The 27196-nt window shown below is 37.5% G+C and overlaps 3 protein-coding genes, 2 long non-coding RNA genes and 2 pseudogenes across 6 annotated transcripts; 4 read left to right on the top strand and 3 right to left on the bottom strand.

The window, feature by feature from the left end:
- On the top strand, positions 1-727 carry LOC122088599. The gene is made up of 2 exons (XR_006143101.1): positions 1-113; positions 198-727. It is a non-coding gene; the product is annotated as an uncharacterized LOC122088599 (long non-coding RNA).
- Positions 728-1842: 1115 nt separating this feature from the next.
- On the top strand, positions 1843-9518 carry LOC122089761 (WD repeat-containing protein 43-like). Its single transcript, XM_042659452.1, has 7 exons — positions 1843-1950; positions 7108-7207; positions 7346-7587; positions 7743-7825; positions 8532-8643; positions 8880-8954; positions 9039-9518. Exons 1-7 carry the CDS (start codon positions 1843-1845, stop codon positions 9204-9206), a joined length of 888 nt encoding a protein of 295 aa, XP_042515386.1. The 3' UTR covers positions 9207-9518.
- A 424-nt stretch (positions 9519-9942) lies between these two features.
- LOC122089906 (probable methionine--tRNA ligase) lies at positions 9943-15537 on the bottom strand. 2 transcript variants are annotated; one of them, XM_042659676.1, is made up of 14 exons: positions 15052-15535; positions 14823-14967; positions 14428-14581; positions 14097-14252; positions 13759-13989; positions 13496-13639; positions 12266-12356; positions 11943-12049; positions 11713-11827; positions 11229-11347; positions 11062-11127; positions 10813-10941; positions 10545-10685; positions 9943-10389 (listed from the first exon to the last, which is right to left on the bottom strand). In XM_042659676.1, exons 1-14 carry the CDS (start codon positions 15188-15190, stop codon positions 10273-10275), a joined length of 1854 nt encoding a protein of 617 aa, XP_042515610.1. In that variant the 5' UTR covers positions 15191-15535; the 3' UTR covers positions 9943-10272. The 2 variants fall into 2 exon arrangements, 1 of the variants encoding a protein (XP_042515610.1); XR_006143364.1 differs by lacking the exon at positions 9943-10389 and having other exon boundaries at positions 10547-10685; positions 10813-10936; positions 15052-15537.
- Positions 15538-17902: 2365 nt separating this feature from the next.
- On the top strand, positions 17903-20237 carry LOC122088644 (annotated as a pseudogene).
- Positions 20238-20686: 449 nt separating this feature from the next.
- LOC122089760 lies at positions 20687-21570 on the bottom strand (annotated as a pseudogene).
- Positions 21571-23891: 2321 nt separating this feature from the next.
- Positions 23892-25434, bottom strand: LOC122088810 (probable E3 ubiquitin-protein ligase RNF217). Its single transcript, XM_042658139.1, has 2 exons — positions 24759-25434; positions 23892-24148 (listed from the first exon to the last, which is right to left on the bottom strand). Exons 1-2 carry the CDS (start codon positions 25364-25366, stop codon positions 23977-23979), a joined length of 780 nt encoding a protein of 259 aa, XP_042514073.1. The 5' UTR covers positions 25367-25434; the 3' UTR covers positions 23892-23976.
- LOC122088811 lies at positions 25433-26367 on the top strand. The gene is made up of 2 exons (XR_006143156.1): positions 25433-25771; positions 25861-26367. It is a non-coding gene; the product is annotated as an uncharacterized LOC122088811 (long non-coding RNA).
- Positions 26368-27196: the final 829 nt, after the last annotated feature.

Here is a 27196-nt window from a genome sequence, read left to right as displayed (position 1 = left end):
GGGTAGATGAATTTTGCTTATGTGATTGTGGCGAGGGACAGTGCAACGTACGCGTCGCGAAGACAACAATGAACTTTAATCATTGTTTCTAGTGTTGTCCTAAATCCAATGGGGTATAATTTTTTTTTTTAATCAGCATACTATTCGACCTATATTATCTGAATACATTTCACAACTAAATTGATGAGTAATTGCAGCCCCTTGATCGAGGTTGCAATTTTTTTCGATGGATTTATGGAGACAGCAATTTGACAAGTGCGCAGTCTTTCGATTGTGGAACAAGCAATTCAATGGTTGGAGCTCAGTCTTCTCTATTAGCACCTTCCTCTGATTTTGTGAAAGGTTACTTGGAAAGAGCAATCAAAGGTGAAGAGGAAAAGTCTAGAGTACTGAAAAATGAAATGGATGTGTCTGAGGAAAAGCGAAGGATATATACCGATATCCTGGAGGCCATTAATAACATAGACATAAATAAAGGTGGTAGTTAGAGGGTAATGACCAATTATTGGGAACTTGTAAGACATATGGCATAAACATGGGAATATTTGCATTTTAATCTACTATTATTGGTTGACATTTCTTGTTTTGTAAAATTATGATGTAAGTTCGAGATAAGGAAATTGGTAGTTGTATGTCTGATTAAAATGAAGGGTCATGAGTTTCTGAAGAAAGTAACAAAAGTGGAATTATTTTCATTAAAATTTCTTATAAACATCATATTCTGTCAGAAATGTTCTCAGAAATAGAATTTATCAAACACCTTCTTACCCGTTTCTGTTTCCAGAAACAAGAATTATCAAACACCCTTCTTACCTGTTTCTGTTTCCAGAAACAGCAATTTCTGTTTCTGCTGTTTCTTGAAATAGAAATGGCAGAAACGTTATCAAAGGGGCCCTTGTTTCGTCATTCATGTTTCTTGAAGCATAAATTGTTATAAATTTCAATTTATGTTTCAAGAAACAAGTGGAACAGAACACTTTTACCAAATGGTATTTATGCCGTTTCTTTGTTTCTGAGAACAAGAAAACACAGAAACACGTTTCTGGTTATGTTATCAAACGGGCCCTAAGAAATTGTGACCTGTAATTCAGTGGATAAAAGAGAACAGAGATAAAGAAGAGATACCAATCAGGAATACCTGATTGCAGGCTTAGAATTTGGAATCCCACCAAAGCATCCTGCTGGATTTTACCAGTTCTTGCTACTGAATCCATGGCAGCACCACCCAGAATCCACTGAGAACTCTCTTGAATCCACTAGAGTCTAGAGTTTGGACTGAAATTTACGACCAGAATAGCACTGAGCTTCTTTTTACTTGAAATTGGTTTTTAAGGCTGCAGCACCTCACATGTATTTATAACCTTTTGTTAAAAATGATTCAGACACAATTTAGTAAAGGCCAATCCAACAAAAAAGACCAATTAAAAACTTACTCTAAAAACCTCTTCATCGGCCGGCTTGATTGGAGAAGTCCTAAACTAATTAGGACTTGACAGTTAAATAAAGGGAGAAAATATGGTACCCTGTTGGCCACGGGCCAATTGGGGGGGTGGGGGTGGGGGTGGGGGTGGGGGGTGGGGTGGGGTGTGGGAGTGTCTTCAACTCATGGTGGGCAAGGGAGCACGGTCTTCCACGCGCTGCTGTGTCTGGGGGTTTCCTGTGTCAGTAGGGTAGTATTCTTTATCCCTTGAAGAAAACATACTTTAAACAAGACTGGATTTATAGAGTCCTAATTCAGCCTAAGACAACTTATAAGACTCCAATCAAGAAAAGAAACCCAAAACTGCACTAACTTGTCAATTGGTCATTAACAGTAACCATGAAGAATAACCATTGGCTGTCATGGCAGCTGCCATTGGTGGTGATCCTAGGTTCAGAAACCCAATTGGGTTCGCTTATGGGCCCACGCGACGAGTAGAATGTTCAAATCAAAAGGTTAATGGCAAAACAGTAAGTAAACTGAAGTTATTGTAGAGTGGCAAGTCTATAAATAAAGAAATCTTAAAGCGTACCTAGATAGTTAGATGGGGAGGACAAACTTGGAAGTAAAACAAAATAAAGGCTAGGGGGTGATGGAGGGCCTGTAGAGAAAGTGAAGAAATCCCTAAGTGAACTTAGAGTTGCAGGAGAGAAGAGAAGAATAGGGGGGAAAGGGGTCACACGACTTGCACTATACCCGATGCTAAAACCTTCAAATCAATTCATCATTCAAAAATCTATCTAATACTTGAGTTACATGCCTTTATATCATAAATTGAAATTAAAACTTGCCTAATAAAATTTAAATTTAATTTGCAACTCCAAATTTGCTTCCTAAATTCTAACTAATGAAATTAGAAACAGAATAAAACTTAAATTGGCAACTCCCTAATTGACTATTAACTACCCAAATTAAAAGATTGCAAATAATTCCTAAACAAAATAAAGTCCTAAAGATCCTAATGAATCCAACAATCTACTCGGACCCTGTTCATCTCGGTTGAGATTGCCTGGAGGGTCAACCTAGTTCAACAGCATAAATTCTGCATCAGGGGATCATAAAGGAGGGAAGAAGGGGTACTTTAAAAAAGAAAAAGAAAAAGAAGAGACTAATGAGAAGAGGGGGAGTAAAACAAGTCATCACAACCTTTGAAATCGACCAGTGGCAGAAACCAAAATGCTAGGAGGGTTGAATCGCCCTTTACAGTACTCCGATGGAGCTGAGATTTTGGGATAGTGCCTACCTACCCCAGCCCTATGAAGTCCAGGAAACAGTCCAGAGAAACAACACTCGAACCATCAAATAAAATTACCTGAGGGAGTTCCTGTAGAACAGAGGTTAGTATTCGTCTCAGTTTGATATTGCATCACGAGGCAAGATTTAGGGTTTGAGATTCAAAGGCTAAGATTGCCTAGGGCAGGTGGTCCCAATGTTCAAGATATCGGGTTTCGACTAGGTTTCGACCCTTGGGGAGACCGAAATTTTGGTCAGAACTTGGGAAATATCGAGGAAACTAGGGAATTTTCCCCGTTTGGTGGAAACCTAGAGTTCGGCCCCCAAAAAAATTTTTTTTTTTTTTGCCTAATTTTTTGTACATCCTACTTAGACATCTCTAACACATTCACATCATTAGTTTTATAAAAAAAAAAAAAAAAACACATAAAGTCAAACTTATGTGGTGAACCAAAGGTTTGGTAATCATTACGCTGAGTTGTTGACTGAAATCTTGAAACTATAGTACATAATTACATAGTCTACAATCTACAACAATACATTAATCCTAATGATCCAAAATAAATAAAAATATTACATCATCATGAGTTATATCTCAACACTCAACAGTCAACACCTAAGTACTCAACACTCAAGACTCAGTACTCAACACTTAAGTGGCAACAATCAACACTCAACACTCAACACTCAAATGTCAATTCCAAGTAGAGTGTCAAGGCGGTTCCATTCCACGAGTTGCATATCACTACAGATGTTGTAGCCGCTCCTCTGAATGCACCACATATGCATCCCATGACATGTTTTGGGTCCAATTGTCTAGGTAGCCTATCACTGCCCATCTATAAGATACATCATCAATATCAGCTAGGTATCCCAACATAGATGAAGCAAGAACCACCCTTAGATTCAACTTTGTTAGGCGAAAAATGGAAATCTCCACTGTTTCCCCAAGTTTCCCTAGGAGAAAAAACTAAGAAGAGAGGGTCGAATTCTGTTAATAGAACGCTTGGATTTCTTTTCAAACTAACTTATAGGACTTGGTTCCACTGAAAAGGTCAAACCAGTTAGTTTGGTGATCGAAACATGGAAAATTTCATCGAATTTGGTCGAAACATGTCGATACAAGGTTGAAACTTGTGACTTTTCAAAGTCACAGGACATATCGTTTCGACCCTTGGTGGATACGGCCGAAACCTGCAAAATTTCGCATGTTTCAATCGAGTTCTCAAACCATGGGTGGTCCTATTCCTAGAAGATTTTTTTGTTTGGGGGGGGTGGAGTGACGGAGATTAGTTCACCGTCAAGGGTACTGTACTGTTGTGCTCCAGAACAGGGTATGGGCAAAGGAAATCAGAAAAGGAGAAGAAGAAGAAGATGAAGAAACGAGGATGAGGGAGAAACCAAATAATGAAGAAGAAGAGGCAGACTCCAATAGGCCACGCTACGCACCACATTCGTATAGTAAACTCAGACTCAATATTTCATTCTAATCTCAAATCTGTCCATCCAATGAGTTGCAAGATATAAATAAAAGAAAACCAAAAAAGTCCTAATTGGAATATAAAGTTGAAACCATCTTGCACCCAAACTCTTATCTCATATTTCCTACGTAACCTACCCGAAGAAAACATGATAAACTAAAAAAAAACATAAAGGCTGCGAGTTAAACACAAATAAATAACTAAACTACAACCAACCCTTATTAGACCAAGAATATGCCGGTCCCAACCATTCAAGTGCCACTACATCAAAAATACTGACAAACAGGCTGTCACAGTCAGTTTTAAAAATTTGTTTTCTTCTCTTTCTTCTGTTGACATAGCTTAAATTCTGCATCAGTTTTACTTTCTAGTAACATTTAGGTTACAATGACTAGATATTATGGTCTTAAATTTTTTCTTAAATTCTAGTTCCTACACAATCAAATGGGTTTTGTTGTGTTGATATACATTGTAGTCGTTACCTAACAGCTCGTATTTTTGGGATAAACGGTTATAACATGGTATCAGGGGTAGGAAGTCAGTTGTTTAATCCGTGGTATATGTGAGGGGTTTTGTGTGTTGTGCCCCTCGTGGCACCACCTTGTGATGGTGTCACTTGCAAACCCATGTGTGTGTGTGGGCCTCCACATGCGGGGGGTGATGTTGTGTGGACTTACATTGTTGTAGTCTTTACCTAACAGCTCAAGCTTTTTGGGATAAGCAGTTGTAACAGGTTCCATGAGTTTCCTCCTGTGGTCTTACTCTTATGGTGCAAAATGATGACATGTCATCATATATAATTGGAACAGTATGAACTTTCCTCTTTTATAATTGGCTAAAGAAGCTCCTGCTCAAATTCCTGTTTTTAGAACTTGTCCTCTTATTCATGTCACTCTGTATAATTCATCTATGCTTATGTGCTTCTGCATATGTAATAGGTAATCATCTTTCCTTTTAAAGACAAATATTGAGTAGACCAAAGGTGTCTTTTATTTGCACTTGAATGATGTGTATGTTCTAAAAGATGGAATGAATAGTTCTTAAAATTCTTATGCTACTTCTTGCATTCATGACAATAACACTACCTTCCTACGGCACTTCGGTGAATCAGATGGATATTATTCCTTGAGCAAAATTAGCTATTTTGAGAGTAAATGTAGCTTTAGTTTACTCTCAAACCTGATGCTTTGTTGAACATTTAGGTGTGAGGATTCAAAATATCAATTCACCTTTAAGATTGTGGCTCGCATGTACCCGCGCAGTGTTGTAGCTAACGTGTTAAGTATCCTACGTGGGGAGTACGTTTGCAATAATGAAACTCAATAGCATGAATCCATAACTACTTTTCTGGATGCTGATCATGCCTCAAATAGATTGATAAACGTTCTCAGTAGATGCTCAAAATTTGTATTTCTTTCTTTTTCCTTTTGAGTGAAGCCAGCCTATTGGCTCAGTCTTTGAGATAACAAACTTTTTTGACCCTCCCTTTGGCATCAGAACTCCTGATGAAAATTGATGTTTCCAGGAAATGTTCGCTGCTCTTTATCCAAAAAAAAAAGGCATGACAGACCCACCATATTGGTCACAGTTTAGGTAAAGATTACAAGGAGCTGATGGAGTATTAAAAGCATAGAAGCTAATTATTACTTTTGAGAAAAGTATTCATGTATACATATTCTGATATTCATTAAAAAAAAAAATTCTCACCCTATTAATAAACCTCTAAAAGTAATCTTAGAACAACTTGGAGCAAATTAATATCCCGAAGCTAAATAAAAATAAAACTGAATCTTTCATCTCTCCACCAATTCCGCAAGACTCGCAAGTCGCAACTCGCAAGTCGCAACTCGCAAGTCGATCGAAGAAGGCAGCGGCAGTAGCAGTAGCAAGTCGTCAGGTGTCAACAGCAGCCGATTGAAGGAAACCCTCTTCTTCTACCTCTTCCTCAGTCCTCACCGCATTGTAGCCGGTTAGAAATCAGACAGTAGGCTACTAGCAGGCCGTCGACAGCAGTCTCAGAGTAACGGACTAGCGGACTCTAGAATTTAGATAGTAGCAGGTCGAAGTGAGTAGCAGTCGACAGCGGCCGACGGCACAGCGAAAAAATGTTAGAAATCAATTTCAGATTTCAGAATAGCTCTCACCAGTCGCCATCTGAAATTTTTGTGTGTGTGTGTGTGTGTGTTTTTTCTTTTTTTTATTCTTCTTCTTCTTGGTTTTCTTTAGATGTTCATATTTTTAAGATGAGCACAATGATACTTTCATCTATCAACTATTGGGATAAATTGACTATAATAATAGAAAAGGAAGAGGCGACCCTTTAACAATAATCTACCTATAAGCTTTAACAGAGAGAGCTTATTCCAAAATGGCTTGAATAGATAATTATTCCAAAATGTGTTCTTCGAAACTGCCAAAAATGTAACCATATATTTCCAAGTAGACAATGGAATTCTTAGACCATTTACCATGGCTTTTATGCATGTGGAGTTGTGGATACATTTGTTTTAGGTAGTGTCGTTGAGGGTGATCTTGTTCATGAATCATGACCATTTCCAGATTTCTTTTTTCTTTTGGCAAGCAAAGTGTACCCTTAGGTTGATTGAGGAAAAATCAAATCGGTTATAAATAAATTGTAGGTATACAGGTAATAATCTCTCAAATTACATGAGTATACTGCCCTTTTTTTGGTTTCTTTTTTTTTGAAAACTACACGTTTAATACTCATACCGTTCTTTTTTGTCCGTTTGACGTTTCCTATTTTTTTGACCGTTTTTTCTGACCGTACTGTTCATCGTTTTTATCTGTTTAAAACCCGTACTGTACGTCTCTGTTTTTTTGCCGTTCCCGTTTTAACTAACAGTGGCCATAACTGGCCTTTTCAAATTATCCTTTTCTCTTACAATCTTTCAGATGATAAGAATATATTCGAAGATTCAAGGGAAAAGTATTGTGGAGGTTCTGGATAGTTGGATAATCCAATTGGAGCTTACAAATCTTCAATACTATTACTGTGTTGAATGCCATTGCCAGGCCATTCTTGTCATTTACCTGTGAGGACTTTGAATGTTCTCATTCCTCAAGCACAAATTGAGTCCAGAAGTTGTGATTGCACATGTTCACAAACTAATCTGATTGTGGAATTGGATAGGTCATGCAGAAGCTATTGATAGGCTCCATGTTGAGGATGATTTGAATGAACCAACATTGGGTGAGAAGCTAGTAAGACTAAATGTACTTGATGATGAAAAAGCCAACACTTTGGAAAACCATCGGTCTCCTATTGAGGCAAAACCTCCCAGTGCTGATTCAGTTCATGTTTTGCTTAAGCAAGCGCTACATGCTGATGATCGGGCGCTTATGTTAGATTGCTTGTACACGCAAGATGAAAAGGTGCATTCTTTCTCATGGATTTCAATGTGAATCAAACAACACCAGTAGCTCCATAATAATTGTTGTTGTGCTTGACACTTGACATGCAGATCAAATTCACAGAATCAATTTTTATGATCTATTAAATCAACATGATGTATTTTACTGGATTGCAGGTTATCGAAAATTCAACCTCATTGTTAAATCCATCTGATGTGCTCAAACTTTTGGATTCCCTAGTATCTATGATTCAGTCAAGGTGAAACTCCAATAATTTTTTATGGGCAACTTCAGTCAGACAAATATTTTGCATTTTGTGAACGTGTATTTAAGTCCAAAATCCAAATGCACATGCTCAGATAAAAAAAAGGGGAAAAGAACGCTACCTGGTCGCATGGCCCCTGCACTACAGTGGGGGCCAATGAGAGTGCGTGCTAGAGCATCAATATGGATGGGATTCTTGATTTCATGGAGGCGGGGCGGTAATTTCATGGGCTCCAATGTCTGGGTGCAGGAACCATGTGACCAGGTAGAGTTCTTTTTCCTTGAAAAGAAATGGCACAATTTTGAACTTCAACTTTGGTGCTTGCCTGCCTTTGTATTTAAATAAAGGGATGATATTTTCTGTGGGGGAGACAAGCCTCCGTCACAGTCTGTCTCTCTCCTCCCTAATGTGAAATGACCTATGGATAGAGGAGGGAGACAGACTGCGGGGGTCGCTCGTGGAGGCTGCAGTCCCCACGGAGAATACTCTCTTAAATGAACTATCAATAGCATAGTTCATTGCCACTTTGAGGTTTTCGCTGGGTTTAGATTGCTTTCTTTTGGCCCTGCTGTAAAACCTCAATGTGGACTTGCAATGGATGGTTTGAGAAAACAGCTTGTAAGAAAGTTTGAGCTGGTTGGTTTCCGTGAACTGTAAAATATAGAGCATAATGGGTGTTCATGTGGCAATTTTACAGTAGGGGTGCTGTGTTGGCTTGCGCCCTTCCATGGCTGAGAAATTTGCTTCTTCAGCAAGCCAGTTGTATTATGCCCCAGGAATCTTCTCTGCTCACCCTCAACTCTCTATATCAGGTCAGTCTCTAGCTTCAGTATATAACTTCCTGGGAAATAAAAGGGGAAACTTGGGGGGTGGGTAGATAAAAGGAAAAGGTTAAATATATATTTTTTTTTTTCCTTTTATCATTATTTCAAAGTTTTCCATGTACTTTTTACATTAATTTTAATATCTGTTCATTTAGTTTTGGCCTCCCCCTTCCCTTGATGGTATTTGAATTTGATCCGATGGGTGCTCTTTCTTCCCTTTGCAGCTGATTGAGTCTAGAATGTCTACTTTCTGCTCAGCACTCAAGCTATCAAGTTGCTTAGACTATCTTTTTGTAGGGGTGAGTGTGTTGAAAGACACTTTTCTGTAAGTGGGATCAGCATTTTGTTGAGGTTTCAATTAATGTTATTTATCTCCCTCACAGATCTCTGGTGATGTGGCTGATGAGACGAGCATGATAAAACCCGTAGTTTATGAGGATAAGGATGAAAGTGATGAAGATGACCCTGAAGTTTCTATGGAAACTGATGAAGACAGTGAAGAAGCCATGGAAGCCATTAATGGTTTTAGTGATTTCGAAGAAAGCGATTGACACGAGAGAGTGAGATTGTAATCATCGAAAGCACCTTCTAAGAAATTCTGAATTTTTGGTCCTGAGAAAGAGACAGAGGATGGTACTGGATTCAGGGTTGCGTACCCAAAATTTGAGAATCTTAATATACTGGATTGATTGCTTACTCCAATGTAGCAAATGTTGTATTGTACAAATATGTGCTAAAATTTTGACGTGTTGAAATTATTTGCAGTACTTCATCAATATGAGCTTCAAATTGAAATTTAAGATCATTGTGTATTTGTGTATCTAACAACGATGATTACTTGTTTCATTCAGTTTGGTTTGGCAGTTGAAGGAGTTGATATCTATCATAGGATAGGAATGGAAGAAATAGGTGGGACTCAACTTTGATGCTTGCTATGATTCAGGCATGCACAAGCATTAGGGATTTGAATATAGGTCTTTCCAGGGATTACTATTATATGAGTATATTACTGAAGAAAATGCAACCCTAAAATGATGCAAAAGAGAAAGGGAAAAACAAGAACAATCAACCACACAATGCACATCAATTTACGAGGCTTGGCTAGATTGGTTACATACTGGGTGAAATGAGATTTTGCTTCACTATCAATGGAGAATAGAGTTATAACGCTCGTCCTCACACTTCTCTCAGCGTGTTTACAGGAAAAGAAAACCTCGCTACAAATATAGAGCAAAACCCTTTGTCGAAAATTTACGAAAATATATAGCTTACGGCCCTCTGGAATTTCAGCCCAATTTTTCCATAGATGAAATTAAAGATATCGTATCCCCAACAATTACAACTACCCAAATTTTTTTAATGGGCAAATAAAAGCTTTTACTATGAGAAATGAAAAGAAACTGTACAAGTTACATCAGTGTGTCAAAAAATGTATGTCATACGAAAGGCATACATATAGACAAAAAGGACTATAATCTATGACCTGATTGTGCTTGTTTCATTCAACTGCTCCTTTTTTTGAAGACCCCATCACGATACCTCCTAGGATTGTTATGATCATGTATCTTATGCTTCATATATAAAGCTTTCTCTTGAATAACTCTATCCAATATCACACTAAATTTTTGTTTTCTTCAGCTGCTCAACAACCTTCTTTGCTGCATCTGCCTTCACTATTCTATCAGCTTGACTTCCAGCAAATTTCTCCCTAAAGAACTCCACATCTTCATCTTTCTGTACAATAAAATGAAAGTTGACCAGAAAATTATCGGTGGAATGAGGAATAAATGAACCACCACTATATCTACCAAAAGAGAATACACCATCACTATGCAAAACAGAAAACAAAATACAAGAATAAAGGTGGGCTAACAGAAAAGCATTTATACCAGCTCCTTAAATAAAGGTTCAGGCTTGCCTATCTTATGACCAATAGGTAGAACCTCCCAAGGTCTTCTTGCTCTATCAACATCTCCTTTCTCATCACACAGTGATAGATGCAGCTGAGGAAAATTTAGCTGCTTTAATACCTTCAATGTCACAAAAGAAGAGTCTCAGAATGGAAAAATATAGTAAACCTTGCAACACTGTAGAATCATATGAAACTTATGATACAATAAGCATTGGTTAATTTACAATGTACAAAAAGTGTATTACCTCAACTGAAAAAGATGGCATAAAAGGTTCTAACAAAGTTGCAAGCAGATATACAAGTCCTGCTGAAGTTCTGACAATGATGTTGCAGGAAGCTAGATCTTCTTTAAAGAGCTTCCAGAATTGGCTGTCCTGCATACCATAAAATATCCATTAGCAGTGTAAACAAACAAGTTACAGATACACAAGAACAAAGCAGGTAAATAAACAACCTTTTCAAATTGAAAATAATAGAAAATGTAACAAGCCTACTTGCAAATATGCATTTCCCTCACTAGAAATGGCCATTGCAGTCTTTAATCCTTGCTTTAATTTAACCTATATGTTGACCAGATGAAAAAAACAAGCAAATAACAATGTCATTTACTGTTTACATATGTTGTAAAACCCAAAAGAAACGGTTGTGTGTATCCAATCACCTTCTCCATTGCTTCAAGATATTGATCTACAGAATCACTAACTTTTTCTGCTAATTTCTTGGTCAAGGGATGTGATTCAGCACCTGGAGCATCAGGAATGATAGAAGCATATCCTTGGCCTGCATAAATAAAACTCTGTAAAAACTGAATATGGGTATATGAAGTGAAGTGATATACCAAGAATTATTATAAAGTTTGCATGAAAACATACATGATGGAAAAAAATTGTTAAAAAACACTATTTTCATAAAGAGATTTAAAAAATTAATTAAGGCAGCGATAATAATAATAATAATAATAATAATAATAATAATAATAATAATAATAATAATAATCATAATAATATATAAAAAAAAAAGGGAATATCCAATGTCAAAATGAAATGTAGGCCTGGAGGAGAAAAAAGAGTGATAATTCATGCATCCACTACTAGATCAAGGTGAAGACCTCACTATTTCATTCCACGAGGAGAATATTTACTAACCTTCAGGTTTAGCTATGAAGCTCAATACTCGATTAATAAAATTTCCCAAGTTATTGAGCAATTCAGCATTTAGTTTTGCTTGCAAATCAGACCATGTGAATAAGGTGTCCGACACCTAAACTCATACAAACCCATAAGAATTTGATCAGCTGGAAATACAGAAACAAATAAATAGACCTGACTGAATATTATTGAACCAAAACAGATGCTGTAACAACAACAAAACTCACCTCTGGCCTATTGGTTAGCAAGTAATATCGCCATACATCGACAGGAATGTTTGTATCCTTTGCATCATTACCAAAAACTCCAATTCCCTTACTTTTGGAGAATTTTCCTGCACATACATACAAAAGATGAAACTCGAAACATAGATATAATACTAGAGAACTCCAAAGTCATGTAACTCACCCTTTATTTTCACTGTAGGTACCATACTTATGAGGGGAAGAAGATCATAGACAGGAATGATTCTGGGTTGCACTTGGCAGAACTATAAATTTTGGAATTTCTACATTCTGATAAAGCCACAAACAAAAGGCCAACTATATACCTGTTTCATAGTTCAAGTACTCAGTGACACTGATTGTCTTCATCAGTGTCCAGTTTTCACCAGTCCCAAGAAGTGTTGAGGGAAACATTACCTGAAGATAGATTAACATGAATGAAGAAACACCTTTTTATAATACATGAAACCCCATAATCACAAGAAAATTGATTTGATTAAAGCTACATTTTGTTTGACATGATTGAGCAGAAACAAGTCCCAACCAATTGAAATGGGAAATAACTGAAACTATTGAGAAAACAGAAGTCTTCTACATTGACCAATATACCAACTAAGAATTAGCAATCACATAGTTAAAAAGTACCAAGTAATAAGGAAACAAAGAAAGCACAAGTTTAAAACCGAAAATGGCTACGGTTATTGTAAGCCCTTTTGACAGAGTCTCTTATCCTTTCGAAGGTATTTACAGGACCCTAGTGAACTAATATCCCCAAAAATAAAGCCTGATTAGTGGTTCATAATCAATGACGTTCTCTCTTCATTATGTGTGACAAAGTAAGACACACCAACCCTACAATGTAGAGCCAAAGGCTTAGGAAAACCAAACCAAAAATTTTTTAACTGATGGATGATTCCCTACCATGGATTGGCAGACCCAATTTAGCCAAATCCTCAAAACCTAAGATCCAGGCTCAAATGGTCCAGGCTACCAAACGCTAACTTGTAACACATTCCCACCCAAACAACTAAATGCATCCACTGTTTTGAAGGGTGTGGCACTTTGTCCAAACAATTACATTACCTGCTTTGCACTTACAATTGATCAAGGTTGCAAGACATGTGTTTGACCTCAACATCATTAAGGGTAGTGTGAAATACAAGAAACAAAGCATTCCTTAAGTAAACAATAGCATTCTTGCCAGCTGACATTATGTTCTGAAGGATCAGTTCTACCCAGAAGGCGCAACATAAATCCCATTAGGATAGGATCAGCTGAACCAGAAAAATCCTCAAGTGGATTTCAACAAACATTCCACCACATTCCAGATCAGGATTTGGTAGGAACAATCTGGTCCCCCAATCCCTCTGAAATTATGAATGACAAAGCTCAACAGAGGAAAAAATACCACCAAAAAATTGCAGGCCTTAGTTTGCACCTACCATAAAGAGGTGACCAATGTAACCTCCTCAACTTTTACTAGAAGCCATCAAGAAAAATGTAAGGAACAATAAATTTATCAAAAATGTAAGGAACAATAAATTTATCAAACTTACAGTATGAAATGGCACATTATCCTTGCCCATAAACTGATATAGTTCTACATTTTCAGGATTCTGCCACCACAACTTCCAATCACTAGTATAGCTTGCTGTGATTGAAACATATCCGATTGGAGCATCGAACCACACATAGAAAACCTAACATCAAGTGGGGTGTAGACAATCAATTTGAGAGCTTACAGGAGAAACTTATTATAAATATACTAAAATAGGCACAACATGACATCAAACAAATAGACTTGATCATTAATTTTTACCTTGTCTTTAAATTTCTCAAGTGGAACAGGCACCCCCCACTTAAGGTCCCTGGTAATACATCGCGGTTTCAATCCTTCTTTTAGCCATGCATGTGTGGCTTGGATAGCATTCTGACTCCATGATCCAGGCACTGATGTGTCGTTGATATACTGCTCCAGCATATCTTTCAGCAATGGGAGCTCTAGAAACAGGTGGTCAGTCTCAAGAATATGTGGACTTGTCTTACATAGCTGCAAAACAAACAAGCTTCAAAATGAGAAAGGATATTGCAGGAAATGTATGCTTTAGCTCCGAAGTAAAGAATTATTGAGGAACTAAAAAGAGCAAGATGATGTACCTTGCATCTAGGATCCTTTAGTTCTGTTGGATTCAGCATCTTCCCACACTTTTCACACTGATCCCCTCGTGCGGAATCATAATTGCAATCTAGCGTGGGACAGGTTCCCTCCACAAATCGATCAGCTAAGAAACGTTCACAAGTATCACAATAAAGCTGCATCGCAGTTGAAATTCAAATTGAAAGAGCAGTCAACAATGCTTCTAAAGCATTTCTGGTTTAAGAAAAAAAAAAGGGCAAAGTTGATACGTGAAACTAATCCCTCCACCACAGCGCCACCATTAGCAAAAGACTACGAAACTAACTAGGCATTCACACGAGAAATCCAAACCTGTTGCATAGTGTTTTCAGAAAGCCAATTATTTTCCAATAACTTCTTGAAAATTGCTTGGCAAATTTCAGTCTGCTGCGGAGTAGACGTTCGCCCAAACTCATCAAAACTTATGTCAAACCATTTATAAACCTCCCTATGAATTTCATGGTACCTACATGGGCCATAAACACAAGTTTGTGAATATGATTCATGGCATATAACCCAATTGGAAATTTCAGTTTCAACATTGATTTCCAAATTTCCAATCTTGTCAATCTTTCCCTAGTCTTACTGGGTTCTTATTTTCATGTTTTGAAGCCTAAAAAATGAACCCAAAACTTTGGTATCAAGGCCATAATTTGTTCAAAGAATATGAACATAGGAGACCATAATTCAATTAAGTAAATACTTACTTATCACAAATCTGCTGAGGAGTGCAATTCTCTTCCATGGCTTTAGTCTCTGTTGCAGTGCCATACTCATCAGTCCCACAGATGTATATAGCATTATAACCTCTGAGACGGCAGTAGCGAGCGAAGACATCAGCACTCAAAACACCTAAGAAAAAAAATAAATAAACCCAATTGAGCAAATGAATTCCCAAATAAACAACAATTCAATTTACAGAGAGAAGAATATTACAGCCGATGATGTTGCCAAGGTGAGGGACATTGTTAACATAAGGCAATGCACTTGTAATCAATATGTTCCTGCGGCCTTTGATAGGAACTTTGGGAATCTTCCTGTCAGCGCCGGCGGCGGCATCAGTGGCACTAGCCATTCTAGCTAGCGTAGAGAAGTTGGTAGTGATCAAACTGTGTATGGGTAGTGTTAGCTACACAGACCAACTCAAACCAGAAAATCCAAAGAAACACAGGCCTAATAGGGTGCTGAAACTGTAAATTCAACTCTTATTTATAGAAGAAACAGAGAACAACATGTAATAGGATATATTACAGAACCAGACTACCAGTGTTAATCGACCAACCAACAAGGAATCTTGATAAACTGTGCCTTATTTAAAAAGAAGCGCATTTGGAAATTGGAATGCTGACTAGTTGTTTCTCTCTACCAGTGTTGCAAGGAATACTTTTTAGTTGAAGAATCTGTGATCAACTTGCAAAACCCTAGTTTACTTTTTAAGATTATAGAATCAAAAGTTATCATCTTTGATGCGCTGAGCTCATAAGCAAGATGCTTCTTGCCTTTTTCAAAAAAGTGAATTCCTATAAATTCACTCTGAAGATAATTTTAAAATATGGGAAATGACCAACCATGGGTGAAGGTGATTCAAATCTTCTGCTTAGGACTTGGTTGACCCAACCAAACCTAGGTCTTCCTTGAAATTTGATTGGTAACCAAGCAATGTGAAAACTCAGTCATAGCTAGATATTAAAAATGGTGCTCTTTCATATCAGTCAACCTTGTATCAGGGTTAACATATATATATATATATATATTAATTTTTAAAGAGGAAACTATAGATTAAATAATAAATGAAGAAAAGATGAAGGTGATTCAAATCTTCTGCATAGTAATTGGTTGACCCAACCAAACCTAGCTCTTGAGATTTGATTGGGGACCAAGCAATGCAAAAACTGGTTATAGCTAGATATGAAAAAATGGTGGTCTCTATATCATTCAACCTTGTGTAGAGTATCATGCTAAAAACATTTTTCTTGGGCAAGGGGAAAATTATAGATTATAGATTAAATAATAAGGGAGAAAGAACTTCGTTTGTCTAGCATTTTCATGCTCACACACAATCCCTTTTTTTTAGGGCCCTTGTGAAAAGACGTCTCTGTCCTTGAAAACAAGGGTTGTGTGTGAATGTGGAGAATGCTAAATGGATTAAGTTCTTCCTCCCAAATAATAAATAAAGAAAGGATATGCTTCCCTAAAAGGTAGTGTGGCCTCTCCTTCAATATGGGAACCAATGGAGTTCACGAGGAAACATCAACAGCAGTGAGATCTCAAATTTCATGGAGCAGAGTGATCATTGCGCCCTTCCCTATGTCTAGGTATAAAGATCACACTATCTTCTAGATTTCTTTTTCCCATAAAGAAAAAAAATGAAACCTAGAAAAATCAGGCCCTCACAAAAAATCCTAGTAAAAGACACCCTATTAAGCATTAATTATTGAGACGAGCATATTTATATCCTCTGAGAACTCTACTTATACATGCTTGAATCTCAGAGGATAAAGACACAAAAGGAAAAAATAACTGTCATTTTATAGTTAAGTACAACAAAAATATAAAACGTTGATAAAAAAAGGAAAAGAAGAAGGAAATTTCAGAAAAAACCATGAATAATATATATTTGTATATAAAAAGATTAAAAAAAAAATTAATTTATATATATATATATAATCTATTCATCCCACAATTAAAAAAAAAAAAAATCCATCAACTCATGAGAATGTACATACACACTCAAGGATTAAAGTATCGGTATCGATCACCGTATCGGTCAGCCAAAATTAAGATACGTATCGGAGGGTATCGTATCGTATCGGAGATACACTAAGATACGCTAAAGATACACACATAAATGGATAGGAAACATTTTTTTAAACACTTTTGCATAAAGAATTTATTAAAAAAAGCTATTGATAACATGTATTATGCATAAACACTAAATTGAGGGTATCGTACTAAGAATTCAAGGTCTGTAGTTGTCCCATAAATGTAAAATCCTTGTTCCTAACCATGATTTCCACTTTAGTTAGAGAGAAATATGGCTGACAGCAACTTTGGAACAAAAACCCTTCAAAAAATCATTTTTTTCTGAAAAATTACCCATATTGGCCATTATATGACCGTAGCGCCGATACGTATCGATACTCACCGATATGTACCGATATATATATCGATACTCACCGATACGTGCTGATATATACCGATACGTACCGATCGATACATACCGATACTCACCGATACGTACCAATACATACTGAAACGTACATTTTACCTCAATTTTATATTTTTCATAGAGTCGTATCGTATCGATGTGTATTAGTGGTGTATTGATGCATATCGGTATGTATTGTAGGATATATATCGATACGAAATGATTTAAAAAAATTCAATGTATCGTATCGGTGTGTATCGTATCGGCCGACTAAATTTAAGATACGTATCTGAGGGTATCGTATCGGTATCAGAGATACTTAAAACCATGTACACACTAGATATCGGGCTCTTTTGTAACACGTTGTGTCGCACAACAAAGAATCTCGATCCCATTTGCACTAGAACCAACCATAATTGCATCAACTTTTATAAGTATGGTTGTACAACAATGTGGATGATTGGAGCTCCGACCACTATGATCATATGACTGACTAGAGGTCCCATCACTGTGGCCATGCACATGAACAAGGTTTCAAAACTGGGGATTGATTAAGTTCAATATTGATCCAATTACAGATTAAGAATTTGGATCACCCTAGATTAGACCTATCAGACAGAAATACCCCTGCTTTCTAATAAAAGAATATTTTTATTACTATTTTACCCTTATGCCTTACCAGTGGACTGGTTAAGAATCGAAGGATCAGATCCGGCCGATACCGACTGATACAAAGGTGATTTGTTACCTAAACATGTGAATCTTCAACAATGTATATGTATTCCAATGGTCGGCCACTAATAGCGTCCTATGCCCGAACTGGGGATATTGTATGAGCTCGCAGAGTGTTTGAAGAAATGCCTCAACGAGGAGTAACCACTAGGAATGGCCTGATTATCTCTTACTCTCATAATGACTCTGCATATGGAGTTCTGAACCTCTATCAGCAGATTATTACAGAAGGTATTAAACCAGATCGTTCCACTTTCACCGTCAAACTCAATTCTGTGCCAACCTGCTGGACTTGAAAAAGGGCGAAGAGATTCTGTCCCAAGCAACAGATTTTGGGTATAAAGATGATGTTTTTATCGGGTCTGGCTCTCGATCTGTATGCCTAGTGTGGGAAGATGGATGAAGCGTTGAGAGTTTTCAATGTAATGCCAAAAAAGGATCTTATGTCATGGACAATGATCAATGGTTTTGCGCAGATTGGAAGGGCAGTTGAAGCGGCTGATATCTATTGTAGGATGCAAATGGAAGAAATAGAAGGGAATTCGATTGAGATGGTTGGTCTGATTCAAGCTTTTGCAAATATAGGGGATTTGAATATGTATCTTTTTGTTCATGGGTATATGATCCGCCGAGATATTCCAATGGATGTTGTAGGTCAAACCAGTCTTGTGGACATGTATGCGAGGAATGGCCTCTTGAAGCTAGCCTCTTTGTATTTGAAAAGATGCCTTTCAGGAATGTGGTTTCCTGGAGTGCATTGATATCTGGCTTTGTACAAATTGGGTTTGCAGGGGATCCTCTGATATTATTGCTAGAGATGCAAATTGTTGGAATGAAACCAGATTTAGTGTCACTTGTAAGTGCACTGTTGGCGTGTTCACAAGTTGGGTTTTTAAAATTGTGTAAATCAATACATAGGTACATTGTCAGGAGGCTCGAGTTCGATAGGGTCTCAGGTACTGCAGTGATTGACATGTATTCAAAATGTGGTTCCCTTTCTAGTGCTATTGTCCTTTTCAATCAAATAAGGGAAAAGATCTGATCCCTTGCCATCCGATGATTGCTCTTCCTTCATCTGCAGGAAGCTCTCTCACTTTTCCTGCAGATGAAGGAGACAAAGCTAAGATCAGATCACGTGACATTTGCTTCTCTTTTATCAGCCTGCAGTCATTTGGGTTTGGTTGAAGGTCAGTACTTGTTTGATCTCATGGTTAGAGAATTTGAAGTCCAGTCCAGTGAAAACCATCATGCCTGTATGGTTGAACATTTGGCTTATGCAGGTCGAGTTGAAGAGGCTTATGAGTTGATAGAGTCAATGGTCATTGAATCTGTAGTTTCTGATTGGAGTTTCCCTCCTTGCAGGTTGCTGTAACCATGGGAAATTGGATCTTAGAGAGAAGGTGGAAAAAAAGTTTCTTGAGCTGAAGCCAGATGATCCACGAATTTATGCCTTGGTCACAAATGTCTTTGCTGCAACAAAGAAAAGGGAGGAAGTAGCTGCAGTGAGGAAAGTGATGATGCAAGCTGGAAAGAAGGAGGTGCCTGGTTGCAGAAAAGTGGAAGTAAATGGAAAGTTCCCTGCATTTTTCATGGAGGATCGGAGCCACCCTCAGTATCAGGAGAATGCAGCAATGTTGAACAAGTTGGATGTTGTGATGAGAGGCATGGCATATGTTCCTAAGACTGAGTTTATATTGCAGGGCTTTAATGAGGAAGTGAAGGAAGGAATGTTTTGTAATCACAATGACAGGCTAGCCATTGCTTTTGGACTTCTAAAGATGGGACCAGGGACCCGACTGCTGATGATGAAGAACCTCAGGGTGTGTGGGTATTTCTATGAGGCCACAAAGTTCATCTCCAAGATTGTTGACAGAAAAAATATAGCAAGAGATATGAAACATTTCCATCACTTCAAGGATGACATTTGCTTATGTCATTACTTCCGGTGAGCCTGTTAACTGCAGAATTCAACTTCCTCACTCTTAGGTAGGCAAAACTCTAGCCATGGATCTAAATTCTATGGTAAAATAATGGTTGGAATCATCTCGGCCCGTATTTCGGTGGTCAATCCTTCAAAATAATGAACATTATTGGATTTGAGGTCAAGTCAATATTACTGGGCCAGGAAAAGGTCATGGCTTTGATCCCCCTTCATCTTGACTAGTATATTAGTGTTCAATCCATCAAAATAATGATACTGTATTGGAATATGAATATAAATTTTTTTCATGAATTTGAGTAAGAGAGTTTTATCAACTCCCACTCAATTGATCCAACTCTTGCAAGTTATTGGTTTATCTTCCTCTCTCTTCCATGGAGGTTAGAGGTGGTTCCATGAGCTCAATTTCCTTTGGTGAACTTTGATATCTTCGGAGTTTTGATTGTTCATATTCACCTGCAGGTTATTTGAAGAAGATTTTCACATTAATGCAAATAAAACTGGACTTTGATATTTTTCTCTCTTGAGAAACAGTTTGAATTTCCCTACTTTTTTTGGAGTTCACTTCACAACAAAGAGATATCATATTATTTGGGCTTCCAATTGTAGGGAGTCAATTGTAGGGAGTTTCAGCTTTGGACAATGGGAGTTAACAGAAATTACTCTACTGACCTCTTTTACAATGATGTGGCAAGTGTTCTTATACAGAATAATAGAACACTTTACCTTACCCCCTGGAAATATCCTCTTCTCTTCATTAAAATATAGCTAAGCTATCATACTTGAAACAAGGACAATGACGAAGATAAGTATACGCAGATTGTAGTTCACATTTCTCTTGCACAAAAACCAATAGTTAGAGAGCTCTTCCTTCCACGACAATGACAAAAGCTTGTACCACATGTGTGTCACAAAATCATATCATCATCATCATCAACATATCACAGTTCTTTGGTTCAAAATCCTCCCTATTTCAGTTTATGAAATTGCAATCACAACAATATAATAATAAGAAGCAGCAAAACAGCATACCTGCATTTAACAATCGGGCATCCTATAAGTAGTTCCACACATTGATTGCAGGTTGGACATCTTTCCCACTTCTTCTTCTCAACAAGCTTGGCAAAGAGGATAGCATTTGTGTCTTTTAGTTCCCCATTTTCAATGCATTGCAAACCTTCATGCCATGGACCCTCGCATTTAAAACAAAACAAGTTCTTGCAGTTGGGGCACTTTGTTTTTCTGATATTGTCCTTGCACTCATTCAGAATCAATGTCCAGCAGTAATTGAAAGGGCAGTATACCCTGTCAAACCTTAGAACAGCTGCATTACAGAGCACATCACACCATTTCTCGAACACCTGTGGAGAGAGAATGGGACGGCAAGAAAGAGGGTCCAATAGCTTCTCACAGCTTAAGCCAGGGCATTTCACCACTGTTACATGATCTTTAATCTTAACTTAAATGTATTTAACAATACAATCCAAGCAGAACGAATGGGTACCTCTTCTTGTTCTTGAATCTCTTGTTTTGTGACATGGGCTCTATGCATATCTCACAAGTAAAGCTTGAATCCTCTTCTTTCTCTTTGGAATTCTCAGGATATCTCTCTCATGCTTTGCTGTGTATCACCCATGCTTCAGTTCTTGTGGCTTCCAAGTAGAGCTTGAAATTATGGAATGCTGGACAAAGGGAGTTGAGTTGCTGGTTGTCTCCCACTTGGTTCTCAGTCTGGGAAGCTTTTGTGGGTTGATGTCCAGGGGTTAGGGTCACCTAAGGGAAGGTAACTTATAATCTAAATCTGAGAAGAAAAGAGAGGTTTCATTCTTCAAATCTGTCCAATGAATTGGGTTATAAACCTATTTATAAAATACAAATTAAGAGCTACTTAATTGAAGTCTAGAATTGAAATAGAAATAAAATTTCTTAATTACTTTTTAGAACTTAAACTAACGAAACTCAAGACTTAAAAAAGGCAAGCAACACAGGCCTCATCATGACATCTAAACTGAACCCAAACCCATCTTCTTTAATATCCGGATCAATCAGGTCATTCTGAATTGGTACAAGTTCAAGTTCATGGATTAAGGGCTGAAATAAAAGGCCAATCCAGGCAATTTGCTCTAGACTCCCTTGTGAAATTACTGAAGATACAGTTTGTAAAGTCTGTAAAGTACACTTAAGGTCATTACTTCATGTATGTTGAGATAAAAATTTCAGACTTTGATCGATCATAATATGATTTACAATCAAATATCAGCAGTACAATTATGTTTTCTACGAAGTCCCACGTATAAATGGTCCAGTGGGAGCAAGAATTTCCAAGAACATTTGGAACATTTCGTTTCTAAGCAGAAGAGTTGTTTTCAAGTAGTCTTTGATCGATTTCGTATTAATCAATATTCGATTGATTGGTCCGAGGTCGATAGGAAGTTAAGCCTTACGTAAAAAACCCACTTAAACTCTACCATATGGTAGATCAAATTGGCTTAAAATTTTCATACAGAATGAAGCCTAGGTTTTTTACTCATATATCAAGTTTCGGTGTGATCCGAGCTTGCCAAGTGGCACTGTAGAGCTTTGAAAGTTTAGGATTACGTGAGTACGTAGTAATGGTTGAAGTACTATAAGTAAGCATGGACATGCACGAGATACATGCCAATATACGAGAAGGTATTTGGTTGAATTAGGTCTTAGAATTTGATAGATGGTTTATCCAAACCATATCCTCTCTATCCAATTTTCGGAATTATCATATCATTTTTAAATGTGATTCAAAAGGGTGGAACCTTTATGAAGCTGTTCCAAAATGGAGTCATTATAAGTAATTTTCTCTTTTACAGCGACTGCCAGTCTGATGTATCAACCCTCTTTCGTAACCTGATTTGGGATAGAGAGGTAAAAACACTGGTAGAGTTAAATCCTCATCATACTAGCATCTATGTATAACTCAGATGGGCAAGAGATCATTGCATGGTCACTTAGACCATGCACCAGCGTGGGGGGCCAATGAAAGAACATGCAAGAGTATCCACAAAAATGAGATATTTTATTTCATTGAGGGTGGGGCTATGATTCTGCGCACCCCTATGACTGGATGGAAGGGCCACGTGACTAGTAGGGGTGTCAATTGGTCGAGTTGGGGCCAGTTTCAGTCGGGCCTAATTTGGCTTCCCCACTTCAAGACCTTGCATCATGACAAACCCGTTTAAATAATTGGTTCTCATTGCCAGGCATGGTCCCATTTATAAACAGTCAATCAGGTACCAATATTTACTTGGGCTACCAACAATCGGACTAAACAGGCCTTAGACGGGCTAATGACATGTTCATCTCTAAGGCTCTAATCAGGCTTTAAATGTATCGAGCTTGTAAATGGGCTCTCACCTAGCTATTAACGGGTCTTAAATATATCAAACCGAGTCGGGCAATTAATTGGTAGGTCATGGTCGGCGTCATCAAGTAGTACCCTTGCACCGGGAACAATCGATTAATAAACACATTGGGCTCTTAGGGCTTTAAAATTTCGGTCTCGATTAGGCCTATTAGGCCGAGCCTAGAATTAACACTCTTACTAATCAAGTAGCTTTCTTTCCCCCAACTTTTAGAACACTAATAAAAATGTTTCCTTCCAAAACCTCAAGGGGTTACTGCTGCGGTAAAAATCTAACACCTCAAAATTAGGAGATCAGGAGTTCATATTTTCTTGGGGCCTAACTAAAAAAAAAAAACTTATTATTTTTTGACAAAGAATTAATCCCTTTATGTGTTTAAGAAAGATTTATAAAATTAATATCCAAGGACTTCAAAGGAACCCAGTAATTTGTCTTTTTTTTAACTTGACTTGACTAGTGTCAGTGGTCAATCCATAGCCTTTGGACAGTGGAAGTTACAAGAACCAACTCTACTGACTTACAATGATGTGGTTGGTGGTCTTCTACAGTATAATAGAACACCTTTCCTTACCTTTAGAAATATCCTCTTCAACAAAATAATAATTACATTATATCTTAAATTTATAGGGTACCAAAAGAACTACATACTATGAGTACCTTAATTTTCCCAGTAGAAATGGCACAGCAATTGAAGTAAGGACAAGGATGAAGATAAGGAAAATAATTGTACGCAGACGAATGCTGTTCACATTTCTCTCGCACCAACGTAAATGGTTAGAGCACTTCCCTCCACAAATATAACAAAATCTTGTACCACATCTACATCACAAAATCACAAAACCATCAACTTTTCTTTTAACACATGAACCCAACTGCATGAAGAGGACCACGAGTGTGGACCAGCTCGAATGAGAATCCACCATAGAGTTGATTGTTGGGTAGATTCTATCTGTGTAGATCAGCCCATACGAGAATGGTTCTTATATGAGGACTTGATCCACTCTCGTGGACCACCATTCTACCAAAACCAGACTTTGCTGATCTAATAAGGGGGATTGGGTTTTATCCCAATGGATGAATAGTGAGCCTCTGAATCCAGGTTTTAAAAGATCGAATTAGATCTGAATTGGTATGAATCGATCCAATCCATGTGTTTCTAAGCTATTTTATGGGATTAAGATCCTCTCTAGGGCGAGGTCATGGAGAGGGACCAATGAGGTTTTTATCTTCTCCACTTTCCTGTTCTCTCTCTCTCTCTCTCTCTCTCTCTCTCTCTCTCTCTCTCTCTCCTCACTGTCCTACTTGAAAACAGTGTCTCCTGCAAAATAAAGGGTAAGGCTGCCTACATTTTATTCCCTGCAGTAGCAGGAGCCTCGAGCACTGGATTGTTCTATTTTAAAAGAAGAAGAAGAAAAGCAAAGCAGCATACCTGCATTTAACATCTGGGCATCCTGAAAGTAGTTCCACAGCATGATTGCAGCTTGGACATCTTTTCCACTTCTTCCTCTCAGCAAGCTTGGCAAAGAGGATATCATTTGTGTCTTTTAGTTCCCCATTTTCACTGCATTGGAAACCTTCATGCCATGGAGACTTGCATTTAAAACAAAACAAGTTCTTGCAGTTGGGGCATTCTGTTTTTTCATTATCGTCCTTGCATTCATTCAGGATCAATGTGGAGCAGTGATTGAAAGGACAGTATACTTTGTCAAAGCTTAGAATAGCTGCATTACATAGCACATCACACCATTTCTCAAACACCTGTGGGGAGAGAATGGGACAGCAAGAAAGAGGGTCTAGTAACTTCTCACAGTTAAAGCCAGGGCATTTCACCTCTGTTATATGATCTTCAACCTTAACTTCAATGTATTTAGCAATACAATCGAAGCAGAATGGATGGGTACACCTCTTCTTGTTCTTGAATCTCTTGCTTTGTGACATGGGCTCTATGCATATCTCACAAGTAAAGCTTGAATCCTCTTCTTTTTCTTTGGAATTCTCAGGATGAGTCTCTCTCTTGCTTTGCTGTGTATTACCCATGCTTCAGTTCTTGTGGCTTGTTGTAAGGAATGATTCAACAAAAATTGGTTGAAGCCCAATACTTCTAACTCTTTGGTGGATACATTGGATCAGAAATTATCTCAGAAAGTTCTGATTGAACGGATGGATGGGTTGGATTGATGAATGGAATTGATACTTAAATGCCTTTGTAATGTTACTCATAATTTTTTTTCTTTTTTTCTGGGAAGCTGCATGAATGTCAATTTGAGGTAGTCCTATAAAGTGAACTGTCATATCAAGTTTCCTTATATGCTTATCATCAAGAATGAGTGGATTAGTGGTGGGAAAAGGTTATCCATCAGAATCATCAAAAGATAATATAGGAAACAAAACAGCCTGGAATGTGGAATAGTCCATCAGGGTTACTTCCATATGCTTGAAATGGTATTTGGAGCACTTACAAGACTGCATTGATTTCTTTTTCAGTTCCTTTCTCACTTTCTTACTGTGTTCCTCACCTACATTGTCTGCAGAAGGAATTTTCCTAGAAAGTCTGCTTGAGAGTAATGGTCTTTCTTTCCTCACATGGCTGCAGTTAATATCTTCTCAATGCATCACAAAAGGAGGTAGAACTAAAGGCCTTTGGCATGGTTTTTAATGCGTTTTTTGACCTAACCTTATACATATGATGCACCACTGGTCCTAACAGTTCTTTTTGGGCTATTATTTTGTCTGTTTTATTTACTGAAAAAAGAAGTTGGGTTAGGTTTAATATGTAATATAGAAGTGTACCTTAGTCATGGAAATGTATATCATACTATGGATTCGTGCAACACAGGCTCCATCATGACATCTGGATTGAACCTTACACAAAGAAAAATGAAATTATAAATTGAACCCGAACCAGGATTCCTGAGAATTTATTCTCCTGCCAAACTGCACTCAAGACGAGAGGAAAGCCACAAAATTATGAAGTGAAGTCAATCCTCCAATAGGCTATATTTTGTCCCTTGAATGAAAAGCTTTATGTGTTGCCATTATTTCCTAAATCTTTCTTTCTTTCTTTATTTTTCTTTTTCTTTTCTTTTTTTTAAATAAAAATTTCCTGAATCTACTTGTTCATGGGACTATAACCTAATGGGAGAATATATAAAGATCTAGGCAACTCGGTCTAAACTCTATTGTAAAAGTATTGAAATATACAGTTTGCAAATTATACTTGTCATTAATTATTTCGTGTATAAACAACTATCATAACCTTCTCCCAACTAAATGGGGTCAACTACATAAATCCAATAGGATCTAAAATAGTAATAGAAATAAGAATAAAAAGAAGTAACAAAAAAGGTAGTATAATAAGACAAGAGGAGGTAAAAGGAGGTAAAGAAGAAAATACAGTAGTCAAAGTAGTATCAGAGGAACATTCTCCTACAAGTCGGTTACACAGGTCTTTGTTCTCCACATAACTATATCTACAGTCATACTAGAATTGACCCCTACCTTTTGCGTATCTTTTATTACCACTTTGTCCATAGTCATTTTAGGCCTGCCCCTACCTCTACTAGCTCCATCTGGTTGAATCTGGTCACTCTTCCATTGAATATGACCATACTACCTTAGCCGGCTCTTGTAGAGCTTGTCCTATATTGGTGCAACCCCCAAATCGTTTCTAATACAATCATTTCTTACTCTATCTCCTGATCTTGTTACACATCTCTCTCAACATCTTCGATCATCTCCACTACACCTAGTTTTATCCAAATTACACTTCTTGACTACCCAACATTCCGCTCCATATGTCATAGTTGGTCATATTATTGTTCTGTAGAATTTTTCCTTGAGTTTAACAGGTATGCGTTTGTCACATAA

This window comes from Macadamia integrifolia, chromosome 9 (genome assembly GCF_013358625.1).
Source record: "Macadamia integrifolia cultivar HAES 741 chromosome 9, SCU_Mint_v3, whole genome shotgun sequence".
Taxonomy (NCBI): domain Eukaryota; kingdom Viridiplantae; phylum Streptophyta; class Magnoliopsida; order Proteales; family Proteaceae; genus Macadamia; species Macadamia integrifolia.
The sequence above is the reverse complement of the archived record's forward strand: the minus strand, read 5'-3'. Positions and strand labels throughout refer to the sequence as shown.

Excerpts from the sequence above, each read along its gene's own strand:
- LOC122089906 (XM_042659676.1), bottom strand. The coding sequence starts at position 15,190 with ATGGCTAGTGCCACTGATGCCGCCGCCGGCGCTGACAGGAAGATTCCC. Across the intron at positions 12,357-13,495 it reads ATAATGTGCCATTTCATACT|GTAATGTTTCCCTCAACACT; the intron begins GTAAGTTTGATA and ends ATCTATCTTCAG. Across the intron at positions 11,128-11,228 it reads ATCTTGAAGCAATGGAGAAG|GTTAAATTAAAGCAAGGATT; the intron begins GTGATTGGATAC and ends GTCAACATATAG.
- LOC122088810 (XM_042658139.1), bottom strand. The coding sequence starts at position 25,366 with ATGGGTAATACACAGCAAAGCAAGAGAGAGACTCATCCTGAGAATTCC. Across the intron at positions 24,149-24,758 it reads TGCCCAGATGTTAAATGCAG|ATGTGGTACAAGATTTTGTT; the intron begins GTATGCTGCTTT and ends TTTGTGATGTAG.
- LOC122089761 (XM_042659452.1), top strand. The coding sequence starts at position 1,843 with ATGGCAGCTGCCATTGGTGGTGATCCTAGGTTCAGAAACCCAATTGGG. Across the intron at positions 7,208-7,345 it reads AAATCTTCAATACTATTACT|GTCATGCAGAAGCTATTGAT; the intron begins GTGTTGAATGCC and ends GGAATTGGATAG. Across the intron at positions 7,588-7,742 it reads TGTACACGCAAGATGAAAAG|GTTATCGAAAATTCAACCTC; the intron begins GTGCATTCTTTC and ends ACTGGATTGCAG.